The sequence below is a fragment of the Pelophylax lessonae genome (assembly GCF_965119305.1).
Source record: "Pelophylax lessonae genome assembly, chromosome: 5".
Classification (NCBI taxonomy): domain Eukaryota; kingdom Metazoa; phylum Chordata; class Amphibia; order Anura; family Ranidae; genus Pelophylax; species Pelophylax lessonae.
This window is the reverse complement of record NC_138772.1, coordinates 313197741-313211760: the sequence shown is the minus strand read 5'-3', so window position 1 is coordinate 313211760 and position 14020 is coordinate 313197741. Positions and strand designations below refer to the sequence as shown.

At 42.4% G+C, this 14020-nt stretch overlaps 1 protein-coding gene across 1 annotated transcript in view; it reads left to right on the top strand.

Annotated features, from left to right (window-relative positions):
- The window catches only part of PIGN (phosphatidylinositol glycan anchor biosynthesis class N), a 710925-nt gene that overhangs the window by 519785 nt on the left and 177120 nt on the right, over window positions 1-14020 (top strand). Inside the window, exon 22 of the mRNA XM_082259251.1 lies at window positions 2670-2772. Coding sequence (XP_082115377.1) covers window positions 2670-2772 — 103 coding nt within the window. The remainder of the gene's footprint in view (window positions 1-2669; window positions 2773-14020) is intronic.

The following is a 14020-nucleotide window of genomic DNA, read 5'->3' as shown; positions in this document are numbered from 1 at the left end:
AGATCTGTCTAGATCGGCATATGGTATACTTCATATATTCTAGATATGTGTATATAACTATATATATGTTCATTTGCATTAGTGTGCTATCCATTATATTGGATTATTTGCATAGATCTGCAAGTGATTTATTCCATGTATTCTTTATATATGTATATGTTTCTATTGGCATTATTATGCCACTCACTATATGCATGTATTTGGTTTACCGGGAAGGTTAGTTGCTAATCAATATCATCCAATATATATGTTTTTTTTTAATTAACTTTTTGGATTAGGGATATATGGTGTTCTTGTGGATCGTTCTTTGGTTGTGCACACAGCTGTAGGGATATACTCAATGGATGGTGCCATGCCTTTCAGATTTTCCCATCTTATATGGGTAATACACATATTTCATCTAAGTATCTCTTTGCTCTCTGGCTCCTCCCCTTTTTTCATTTTTTCTCTTTCTCCTTTTCAACCTTTTATCATTTTACTATTATTATTTTTTCTTCCTATATACTTTTCCTGTTTTTTCAAGTTTTTTTCATTTATTATCATTCATTTTTTATCCATTTTCATTTTTACCATTCTTTTACACATATTCCTTTACCCTCTCCATTTTCTTTCTTTTTTCTTTCCTTTTTTTGGTTTTGGGCTTCACTCATGCGCTAGGTGTTTTATATTCATTACATCTATTATATATATATATTTTTGCCGATATACTTTGTTATGTATTTGGTTTGGGGTGAAGCTTAAACATACTAACAAATCCTGCTGGGCCATCTACGTGTCTTTAATTGAGGATCACTATCTGCAGCTGTGTGCTCAAACAATTGCAATCAAGGAGGAGCACGCAAAATGTTTTTCCTCTATTTAAAGCAGTGTTTTGTAATGTTCATGCATGGTTACGACTAAGCGGAAGACTCCGTGAAACGCGTCAACCGCCGTGCTTTTCTCCCATGTCTCTGTCTGTTGTGGTTACATTTTGAATGTTTTTACCCTTTGGACTTCAATAAACTTGGATTTTACAATTGCACATCTTCAACCAGTGGTGCGGCTCTCTGTACTCACAAGTTGCCTCTTGGCTGCATCTCTGATCAGTCTTCTCCTTGTATGAGCTGAAAGTTTAGAGGGATGGCCAGGTCTTCGTAGATTTGCAGTGGTCTGATACTCCTTCCATTTCAATATTCTCGCTTGCACAGTGCTCCTTTGGATGTTTAAAGCTTGGGAAATCTTTTTGTATCCAAATCCAGCTTTAAACTTCTCCACAACAGTATCTCGGACCTGTCTGGTGTGTTGGCCAAGTCAAAGTCCAGACCTGAATCCAATTGAGAATCTGTGGAAAGAACTGAAAACAACTGCTGTTCACAAACGCTCTCCATCCAACCTCACTGAGCTCGAGCTGTTTTGCAAGGAGGAATGGGCAAAAATTTCAGTCTCTCGATGTGCAAAACTGATAGAGACATACCCCAAGCGACTTACAGCTGTAATTGCAGCAAAAGGTGGTGCTACAAAGTATTAACTTAAGGGGGCTGAATAATTTTGCACGCCCAATTTTTCAGTTTTTTATTTGTTAACAAAGTTTGAAATATCCAATAAATTTCGTTCCACTTCATGATTGTGTCCCACTTGTTGATTCTTCACAAAAAATTAGTTTTATATCTTTATGTTTGAAGCCTGAAATGTGGCAAAAGGTCGCAAAGTTCAAGGGGGCCGAATGCTTTCGCAAGGCACTGTATATATCATTTTTTTTCTTTTTTTTATGGCACAACAAAATTTTTAATAAAAAGTAAATTGGTAGCAGACAAGTTGGTTCTGGCTTTTGTAAATCAAGAAAAACTGAGGGCAAATATAATTTATTCTCCCACCGCAACAACAATGATCCTATTCCCTTTGTCACCAAACTGTTTTATAAACAGATAACTATGTGGATCTAGACATTTGAGAAATCAGAATTTAGTTGTAAAAATCTTGTATATTCCATTTTCATCAAATACACAGTAAATTGTAAACTTCAAAAGTTTCCTTTATTTTCTTTCTTTTCTAATCATGATAATTTTCTGCATAATTTTATGGTATTCTAAAAGATATTATGATTTGAGGCTTTCATGATTTGCTGAAGCTGCATTCTGTTAATTGTATTGAATTGTGTATGTAATAATTGCTTGCTTGTTTGTTTTTCTATTATACAGCTACAGACCAACACCAGGAATTTTCTAAAATCCACCCATGCAGTGGGACCCCCCACTGCAAGAGTTAAATACTTGCTATGTCTAAGAGGTAAAGTACAGAATGTGGTACTTACCTTACACCCCTGTTCCAACCTGCTTTGGTGCTCTGCTACTTTGCTTGAAGCTTCAGTTTGTGTCAGAATCTTGGTGCCATCATGTACAATGCAGAGACATTAACCCTGTAATGAATGCAGACAAGACTGGAGTGCTTCTGGAGTACAAAGCAGGCTGCAGGGGACTGGTTACAGCTCTGAAGGGACCCTGCTGGAGTGAGGAATGAGGTATTTATTGACACCTTATTCATACACCCTCGACATGAGTATTTAACCCTTACAGTGCAGGCTTCCCACTGCAAAGGAGGATTTTTTTTTTAATAACCAGGAGATGGGCTTGAATTTTTTTTTTTTTTACATCATATATTTTTATGGTTTTTAATTTATTTTCTTGATTTAGGTATGAAGCCCTTTTCCCTGTGGCTCTTTCCTGCTTGATGTTTGTATGGATATTTCTAGAGCAAGAAGCATTAGTAAAGCATGACCTTTCTTTCAAACAAAAGGTAAACATTTTTAGCATTAGCATTTAGGCATTTCCTGCTGTTTATAATATAAAGTCACATTTCATTACATGATCTTTAAAGCAAACCTGTACTTGCCCTACAGACATATCTTGTGCCAGGCACCTGTCCCCTGCACTCTGTCATTACATACTCCTGTCCCCTGTGCTCTGTGTGTAGTGTACTCCTGATGCTTGTGCTTTGTGTGTTACGTACTACTGACCCTTACAATCTGTTCCTTACACACTGCTGACCCCTTTGCTCTATGCTTTTGTACTTTTGATCCCTGAACCCTCTGGTTTATATACTCCTGACTCTTGCACTTTGTTCATTTTACACTCCTGTCCCCTGTGCTTTGTTAGATATATCTTTTTTCTGTGCTTTGTGTTTTTTTTATTTTTAAATATAATTCTCTTTGCTCTTCATTTTTTTCTTCGGACTCTTCAATTCTGTGCCTAAATATTTCGGACCCTCACAATTTGCTGTTTTGTACTCCTGCCCGCTGCATCATGTGCCTTACATACTCCTGTCCCCAATGCTTTTAATGCCTGACCCCTGTGCTCTGTGTTACATACTCTTGTCCCCTGAACTTTGTGCTTTATGTACTCTGTCCTGTGTGCTCTAGGTATTACATACTACTGACTCCTGCTTTGTGTGTTACATACTCCTGACCCCTGAACTTTCTATGCAATATTGTAAAGTACCATATTTATTGGCGTATAACATGCATTTTTTTTCTCCCTGAAAACAAAGTGCTAATAATATGTGCGTGTTATACGCTGATATATGCCTCGGAGTGGAATGTAGGGGGGGGGGGGGGCGCCAGATTACACAGATCGGGGATTTCCAGTTTACTCGGCTGCCGCTGTTATACGAAGTCCCGCCTCCTGGACCAGCTCCTGTGATAGGCCGTACACTGGTCAAAGGTCGGGACATGTGCTGTTTAACCACTTTACCACTAGAGCATTTTGCTGTCTTACGTCTGGGCCACATAAACAAAAAAAGAGCGTTTATTTTGAAAAAATAACAATATTTTTAACATTTTTTTATATGAAATTCCCCCCAAAAAAGATGTAAAAAACAATTTTTTAAAAATTTTTTGGCCAATTTGTTTTCTGCTACCCATGTTTGGTAAAAAAAATCGCAATAAGCGTATTTTGATTGGTTTGCGCAAAAGTTATTGCGTTTACTAACTAAGGGAAAGATTTCTGTCATTTTTGGTGTTTTTTTTTTAACGAGTAATGGCGGCGATCTGCGATTTTTTTTTGTGGGACTGCGACATTGCGGCGGACAGATCGGACCCTTGACTGACATTTTTGACACTTTTGGGGGTACCAGTGACATTACTGCAGTAATCAGTGCTATAAATATGCACTGTTACTGTAAAAATGACACTGGCAGGGAAGGGGTTAATTTTATTGGAGAGGGAGGGGTTAATGTATGCCTGGTGCTTACTAACGTGTGGGGGGGAGGTGACTGTGTGAGACAGGGACAGATCGGATGTCCAGCTATGCTGATCACTCCGATCTGTCACTCCCTGTCACTTAGGAGATCCGCCCGCTCTGTTTACACAGGCGGGCGGATCTCCAAACTGGATTCCCCGATGATCGGGGCAGAGCAGCGGCGATCGCCGCCGCTCCTCCCCTGGCCCGACTCCGGCTGTGAATGAAAACAGCGGGAGCGTGCCTCCGGCGGCGCGTGAGCGCCGCCTACAGGGGAGGAGTCTAGCGACGTAGGTCTACGTCGCTAGACGATAACGAGCCACTGTGCCGCAGTAGCAGCACAGTGGCTAGTGTTAAAGTAGTTAACATAGGCGCTGGTCCAGGAGGCCTGACTTCGTATGACAGCTACAGCTGAGTAAACGGGAGATCTTTGCTCTGTTTAATTCGGCAGCTCTAATCTCCTGAGGCTGCTGAGGGGCATTGATCAGGCTGCAATGATGGGCAATAGTGAGGCTACAGATGGGCGCTAATCAGGCTGCAGTGTTGGGCAAGGATGAGGCTGCATTGATGAGGTTGCAGATGGGCACTGATCAGGCTGCAATGATAGGCAATGGTGAGGCAGCAGGTGGGCATTGATCAGACTGCATTGATGGGCACTGGTGAGGCTGCATTGATGGGCACTGACCCTTTTTTTGCTTCAAAGTTCTTTATTTAAAATGTACGTTTTTTTCCTGAAACTTCCCTCCCAAAATGAAGGTGCGTGTTATACGCCTGTGAGTGTTATACGCCGATAAATACGGTATATATTCCTGACCAAAGTATTTATTGTCTCAACAGTGGCTGATGGCTAATTAGTCCTCACCTTTTTTAATGAAGTTCCTCCTTAAGTTGGTACTGTCTATATGCTATGTGTAGAAAAGAATATGTAGTGGCAGAGTTTATTGTTTAAAAATGATTGTACTAATGTTTATCTGTGTCTGTGGAACTCTAGTTTCTGGCACAGTAATTAAAGCATAATTTGCGGGCACAATCATTGTGGAATATGTAAGCTGTGTATACAATATGTAGGCTCAGCTTTTTTTTTTAACCATATCTTTTTAAGCCCATGCCATTGTTAATTCAAATTGTTGATGTCCACCATTCACTGCACTCCATTCAGGGTACCCTAGGCCTGTCACTCTCCTATAAACACTCCTATCCTAGAAACATCAATGAAAGTAACAAATGGTCCCTAAAGTATCTAGTCCATGCCTGTATGCCCCTAGAGCACTTGGGCCCCTTCTAACCTAGGAGCTCAATATTCAATTGGATTGAATAGCTCTGAAATAGGGAATCTATTCTCCCTCATTCTCAAAAGATATGCACCATTTTTTTCTGGGGTGGTCAGGACTCCAGCTTCAAACTAGAAGTTGGTGTAGGACTATTAACCCCGGTTCACACTATAACTTACACGTGAATCACACAGTAACCGCACAGCATTTCTGTGCATTGCACATGCGATTCAGTGTGGTGCGGTTTGAGTCCATTCATTTTGAATTGGCTCAAATCACACCACATCACACCAAAAAAGTGCAGCAACATATTTTGGAGCCGCATGGCAACCGCATCGCATGGCTGTTTTGTACCATGCAATCCAGTGGGAGCACTGAGTCGGTGATCCTTTTGGGGTGTTGTTAACTTTGTATTGACACCCGCAGCGGATTGCAAACACAGTGAGACTGTAATGCAGTGTGGGAAACGCTGTGTTTCCTGCACCGCTTATGTGAACCTTATGCATTGCTGCATTTGTAAATTTCAACAGCCAGTTTAAAGGACCAATCATTTTTTTGTGTTCTATGCCTACATACATTTGCTAATAAGTGTCCCTCATTCCCATCTCAGAAAGTTGGGAGGTATGCTGTAAAAGCTATTATATAGGATTAATTGTCAAGAATGTAAATTAAAGTTAAGTCATGGTTCCCCAATTTGTTATAAGGGATGTGGATGTAAGCATCCTCCTGTGTTGCCACTTTGATTGCTAGAGATTATTGGTTTGTAATTTTTAAATTAAAAAACAGAGGTTGATTTTAGTCTGTATAAATGTAAACAAAGATTTCCCATTTTCTATATTAAAATCAGATGCAGTGTGTTGTAAGGTCAGCATTTTCTTCCCACATCTCCCAAATCTTTAGTGTAAAACAATGTAAAGCTTCATTAGCAGATAGATGTTCTGTAACAGCAAGCATACCTTTTCATTTCCAATCAGCATCAAGCTGATAATTATTTAATTGTCCTTGTTCCTGAAAAAAACCATTCACTGAATGTGAGCTCATCCAATCAGCTGCCAGCAATTTCATACTTGTAGCAAAATAGAATTTATAGTAATAAAATAATGCATAAAACAAAATAGCAGTGGCAAACAGTAATATATGTGGCGTAGTTGTTGTTATGTGATTAAAAATATCATGCTGTATTATTGGGAGGGATTTGAAGAACACCGCTGTCACGCTGATAATTCTCCCACTGTTTGGAAATTGGCGATTCTAAGTACACAGCAAATGACTACACAAATATCACCTTCAAGAAGTTCAATGCATGTGTTGACTCGTGTGATTATTGGCTTTTTAGTCTTTGTTAAAGGTCACTTTATCAGAGAGGAAAGAGTGTTGAATACTACATGGAGCCTGACTTGCAGTAAGCCGAATGCCATGTGAAAATAAATAAGGATAAAAAGAGATGCCCTTCGTTTGCAAAACTGATATGTTTATACCTTCATGATGGCGAGTTTTGTCTCTTCTCAGTGGAATATGATCAATTAGAATGTATTATGCCCTACAGGTATAAAACTGACTCTAAATATTAGTATTCAGATTGATAGCAGTATTCTGTAAGCTAGAGATCAATTCCCCAATGAAAAACAAAAATCTAATGCAGAGATTAGAAAATCTGAATGTGCATTAATGTTAGTTGTATACATGATTCATAATTTAGTGGCACAATGATTCCTAAAACATTACAAGTATTTGGGCTAAAATGTTTAATTTTGCCTAAACAAGGGGACCTACAGTATCTTGTAGCTTGTGTAGCTTGTGAAACTTGGTCAACTGACTCTTAAAAGGCATCATATACATTTGTTTTTTGATTATTTAAAAAAGTCTTCCAGTTTACAATATTGGAGTCAGAGAGTAATCACTGTTGAGCTTGTACCTTCTCATTAAAACTGTGATTAGGTCTTTAAAGCCCACCTTTTAGTTTTTTTTTTTTCTAAAAAGCACAAGGGATGGTACTTACATTCAATGTGTTCCTTGTGCTGGTGCCTGTTTTCTTCGTTATAATCTTCAGTCTTCTGCTCCCCCATACCCTCGCAGTGGTAATCTTCTGGTGCCGCAGGGGCTAATATAGACACTGGAGCTGTCATAGGCACTTGTGGGGAGTACTGACTATGCACACCCTTTCTGCCCCCCCCCCCTTCCTTATACATAGAAGTTGTGTTATAGCTCTATGAATGAAGGGGGCAGACCTGTCATTCATCTACCCATCATCCATTCATAGAATGCTCATTTAATGAGTAGACCATGTTGGATGAGCTTTTAGAGCTACTTTGTTTTTTAGAACCACTGGGTACCATTATTAAGCCTGTTTTTCCATTGGTGGCCACAGAAAGGGTTGTATTGCTGAGAGACTGATTGCCACATCACCAGATGGAGTGTCATTCGCACACACTGCACTCTTCTCTGATGTCAGCGCCAAAGCTCCACCCCTAAGCATTTCGTCCTCTATTACTATGTTACTGTAGTACTATACTTAATACTTGATTGCATAATGGTAATGCACTATGATTCCTCTGTCACTTTCTTTAATGTATGTGGGGGCTTTGATTTGGCATGAGACGTGGCTGATACCATCTAACATTTGGAGGTAGTGATACCGGCCTTAGGTTGATGAGCTGGAAAGTTGGCGTTTTGGGCGAGGACAGCCTGGATGCCCGTCAGGCTCATTCTCTGTTTAGGCACTACTGGCTATCCTATCATTTGGGGGGTATTCTTTCTGGTAAGCTGATAGAGTTTGTATGTGGTGATGGAACAGTAAAAAGGATTGCTGATACCTATAGTTCACTTACCACAAGTTGGTGCACACATGGACATTTTTATTTGGGGGACTCTTTTGTGTTGTTTGTATGTGCACTGGTTTTTCTGGCCACTGTTATCACTGCATGGTGATTAATATATAACGTATATGTAATAACTGAATTTGTCCCACATAATTTAAAAGGACAGTACAACTATATTTGTTTGATTCCTTCACTTTGCTGTGGGTCCCAAGCACTTCTAATTTGTAGCAATCCCATTTGGTCTGTCTTCCACATGCCAAGGTTCTAGCCCCTGTGCTTGCCTTGCTAAGCTCCCAGGGCATCCCCATTGTGGGGTATCGGGACAATCTCCTATTGAGGGGATGGTCGACACAGGTCCTGGACCAAGAAAAACTTCAAACTCTTGGCTCCCAGACTGGGAATCTTCAGTCCGGGAGTTAACGCTTCAATTCTGCATGCAGCTCTCGGGTCTGATGGTAGCCTCTTTTGAGGCAGTCCTGTTTGCTGTTTCTAGATCCCTACAACTCAACTTCCTGTCATCGCTGTACAAATTAGTTTAGTCTCTAGACAAACCAATTCACCTAACACCAAGGACCAGGTTGTGTTTGGCCTGGTGGCTCCAGAATCCAGCTCTGGAATTTGGGAAATCCTTCCTTTCGTTGTCTTGGAAGATCGTCATAACAAATGCCAGCCTGACAGACTGGGGAGGAGTCCTAGACACCTTATACACCTTATTGGTGCTGGAGACTTTAATCCTGGAGGAATTCCATTTCCCACTAAAAATGCTGGATCTTTGAGTGATTTGGTTGTCTCTACAATGCTGAACATCTCAGCTCGAGGGCCATCCAATCAGGATCGAGGTGGACAGCGAAAGGACTCTGTCGTGGGCCTTGTCTGAAGTTCATATTCCAGGGGTGGACAACTGGTAGTCAGAATACCTCAGCTGGTAGCACCTTGAAATAGGGGAATCTTTACACCCAGAAATGTTCCAGATCCTATGTCCTGGGTGTGGACCTTCTGGTTTCCAGAATCTAGAACAAATTTGACAGGTTTATCTCCACATTCAGAGATCCTCTGGCAAAAGTAGTGTATGCTCAGGTGGCCCAGTGGGATCAGTATAACCTGAGCTATGCCTTTCCTCCCCTGAACTTTACTTTACTCCGTCCTCATCTTCAGCAGGATCAGGATGAGGGCATTCCGGTGATCCTTACAGCTCTGGGGTTGGGGTACTGTCCTAGCAGATATTCTGTTGGCTCTTCAGAATGGACGAGGGATGTTTACCACCCTGCTGCAGGGTGTTTGCTTTTAATGGCATGGCTGTTGAGGCATTGGTCTTGAGGGACAGCAGCCGCTCAAATTTGGTGATCCTCATGCTGTTTAAAGCCAGTGACCCTGGCTTTTACACTTCCTGCAAAGTCTACCATTGCTCATGGAAGGCATACTTAACTTGGTGCAAGGAAAGAAACTTTAACATCTGAAAACAATAAATAAGATGGATACTGGACTTTTTACAATCAGGCCTGTATCGGTTATGGGCCCAAGTGTCATCAAGGGGTCAGACCTCTGTGCTTGAGATCTTGTTCCAGCGACTGCTGTCCTTCCTTTCTTTATTTAGATCCTCTGTACAGGGTGTTTTCATGTAATTTTCTCTGTATGCCCACCCATGTCTCCATGAGATTTGAATTTTGTTCTCTTGACACCTCACAAATGCCTTTTGAACCTAGCTGGGATATTCCCCTTTCTAGTCTCAATCACAAAGTCACTATGCTTGTCATCATCACCTCAGCAAAGTGTGTGTCTGACCTGGTGACTTTGTGCTAAAAAAAATCATTTTTTATTCTTACATAAGGACAAGGTGGTAATTAAGGCCTGTAGTCTCCTCCTCCTCCTTCCTTCCAAAGTTGGTTTTAGACCTCAAACAAGATCGTGTGCTTCCATTCCTCTGTCTGATTCCAGTACATCAGAAGAAGAGTTCTCTTTATTGTCTGGATATAGTTCATTTTGTACATGTCTACCTTGCAGCCACTGCCTCCATTAGAAGACTATCTCTTTGTCATCCCTGATGATCTCTGTAAAGGAGAACCAGCTTTTAGTTTCACCATTAATCCAGGCTTGAGACAAATCCTCAATAAAACTTATGGTCTTTACGATTGGTTACCACCCTTTCTTGTCAAGGCACGCTCTACTAGATCTGTGAGTGTTTCTATTACAAAAGGTAACTTTTTCCTAGATTTGCAAGGCTGACACCTGGCCTTCTGTTCTTACATTCTCTCTGTTTTACCATGTGAGGTTTTTCAGGACTCATCTCATGCCAGCTTCAGGCGTAAGGTCCTTCATAGGCAGCTCTTTGTGCGGCAGGCAGTCCTGAGTTTGTTTCTGTTATTTCTAGCTGGACACGTTTGCATTCTATTTGCTGTGTTACCCTCCCTCTCATTTGGACTGCTTTTGAATGTCTTAATTGTCTTTGCATCCTGTGTCTATTAATAAACAAAAAAGAGAAATAAATCTTTGCACTCAACATAAAATTATTTTCTTGGAATTTAATTAAGGGACACAGGATCAACCCCTATATGTCATGGTCTTGCTCTTGGCACTGCTTATTCCAAAACAGAGACATGCTGGGAGTGGGAGGGGTTATACCAGGCTAGTCACTGTTTTCATGTTTCTCAGTGTCATAGTCCTCCTGTAGGTGGCAATGTAACCCAATTTTCACTGAATCCTGTGTCCCTCAATAAACTTCCATAAAAAGGATTTTACAATTAGTGCAGAAATTCTATTTTATCTGTGTGTATGCTCATTAATTGCATTTTTCTTGTGCACCATAAACAGACCCTCATAGTTCTGTAGCTTGTCCACAATGTACATTGCTCTCTTATTGTAGATTAAAGGTACATGGTACACAAAATGTGAAAAACAAATGCAGCAGTGATGTTGACTGTGTGTAGTATGTGACAATCATTTATATGTCATAATTACTTTTAAAGGTTTTTTTCATGTTATTAATTTATTATATTAGTATTTTACTCCAGCTTCCTGTTATATCACCTGGATAGGAAGAGGTGTGACATTTTCCCAGTTGGGACAAAGCCAAAAAATTCTACTTAGAAATAAGACAGGACTGCAACAGCAGAATGTTGAAGTCCAAAATTGTTTATTCTAACAATCAACAGATCACTTAGGTAGCACAGGGGAAGTAAGCATCAGTGGGCTAGGGGTTGTTTTTACAAGAAAATGCATAATGCTCCAAATGGACAAAGTGACAGATTTTCTTTAAATATATTGGCTCTTTAGCCATTGTAAATGTATAAAAATGTTTTATGTCCGAGGAGCATAGTGTGTGACCTATTATGGACATATTCGGTTTTTATTTTACTAAGATTAGGTGTACTAAATGCGTGAATAAAAAGTCTCAGACAGCTAAAAAAAACACAAGTTTGCATATATCTCTGTCTTTGTACTGTGCAAATGTAAAGCAGTTTTTTCTCTTACGTCCTCTGACAGTCGCCGCCCATTCACACAGTCTTCACTAATGGGGTATTGCTTCCTCTCCGCAGGAGTTTCTAGGCAAAAGACTTGTAAAAGAACAATTCATCTACATAGTCACACCCACGGGGGCTGTCCTTCTAGTCCAATAAACCCCTGCAATAGCCATCCCAACTCAGTTTGTCTTCTGCCTAGCTTAGGAGTGGATAGGCTTCCCTGTGCTGAGGCTACAGTCTCAGCCTTCTTCTTTTCTCTTATGATTTATTTTCGAAAAATGTCTTTTTTCTTTACATTGCTAGCTGTTTATTTTATCAGCGCTAGTTAGTTGGATCTTCGGAAGAAGACGGCGTTTGCGGAGCTGGGAATCGGACTGACCGTCCTGGTTCTCAAGGACAGAGGGTCAGAGGGAATCCCAGCCTGCCATCGAGCATATCGCAGGCTATGTGTTCGCCCCTCCTTTAAACCTTATCAGGGGTCCTTTCGTGCCCTCAAGGCGCAGAACACGGGAAAACCCTTCAAGGGCCAAGGTGGCCAGAAGAAGCCCTGGTTCAGCAAACAAAAATCCGGCCAAGCTGGGACGGCGGCTCAGTCCGCCTCTGCCTTAAGGGGCGCCCTCACCCGTTTCATGGGTAGGGGGACGTCTGCACGGTTTCCTCCAACCTTGGCTGCTCCGGATCATGGGTTCAGGAAATCATTCGGTCAGGGTACAAGATCGAATTTCTTTCTCAGCCGGCAAACAGATTCTTTCCCTCAAATCTTCATTTGACCCCAGGGCGGTTGCAGGACTTGCATCAGGCGGTGCAGGATCTCCTCGTCAAGGGGGTTGTCGTCCCGGTGCCTTATCGGGACAGGTTTCAGGGGTTTTATTCAAATCTGTTCACTGTGCCCAGAAAGGAGGGCAAAGTGCGTTCGATTCTGGACTTAAAAGCTCTAAACCGCTTTGTGTGCGTTCGGAAATTCCGCATGGAGGTGGCCTTCCTGAATCTGGGGGAGTTCATGGCCTCTATAGACCTGAAGGATGCGTATCTGCACATCCCCATTTTCGAGTGTCATCAGAGGTACCTCCGATTCGCTATCGCAGAGGATCATTACCAGTTTGTGGCATTACCTTTCGGTCTCGCTTCGGCTCCAAGGGTCTTTACCAAAGTGTTGGCGCCTGTTCTGGACCTGTTGCGGGCACAGGGCATTGCGGTCCTAGGTTATCTGGACGATCTCCTGTTAAGATCGAGTGCCAGTCAGAGCCTGTTGCGCGATCTGTCCACTACGGTCCAGACGCTCCAGGAGTTCGGTTGGACGATCAACTTCCAGAAGTCGACCTTGTCGCCTTCGGTTCGCCTCCTGTATCTGGGAATGGTTCTGGACTCTGCTCAAGCAAAGGTGTTCTTACCGGAGGACAAGCTCCGGACCCTGCAGGACGAGGTCAGGTCCCTCAGGGCCAACGAATACTCATCACTCAGGACCTGTATGCGGTCCCTAGGATTGATGGTGTCGGCCTTCGAGGCGATACCGTTTGCACAGTTTCACACACAAGCTCTCCAAGAAGAGTTCCTCGCCAGATGGGACAGACTGCCTCAGTCCTCGGACTTGAGGGTGTCCCTGAGTCGCCAGACCAGAATGGATTTGTTGTGGTGGCTTCAGTCCCCGGCTGTGTCGGACGGAAAATCCTTCCGGCCGATTCTGTGGACGGTGATAACCACGAATGCCAGCCTGTCGGGCTGGGGTGGCGCTCTGGACAACCTGTCTGCCCAGGGCACTTGGTCGGAGGAGGAATCCTCCCTCCCGATCAACATTTTGGAGTTGAGAGCGATCAGGCTGTGCCTGCTCCATTTATCGGATCGTCTTCAGGGCCGCCCTGTACGGGTGCAGACGGACAATGCCACTGCGGTGGCTTACATCAATCACCAAGGGGGCACCATGAGTGCCTGAGCGGCCCAGGAAGTGACCATTATTCTGTCTTGGGCCGAGACTCATGTCCCGGCAATATCGGCAGTTCACATTCCGGGTGTGGAGAATTGGCAGGCCGACTATCTGAGCCGCCAGACCCTACACCCGGAGGTGTTTCAGATGCTGTGTGCAAAGTGGGTATCCCCGGATGTGGATCTGTTCGCGTCTCGACTAAAGCACAAGGTGGAAAGGTTTGTTGCAAGAATGCGCGATCCTCTGGCAGATGCCTCGGACACGCTGGTGGTGCCTTGGCAACAGTATCGACTGATCTATGCCTTTCCTCCGATTCAGTTGTTGTCCAGGTTCCTTCGCA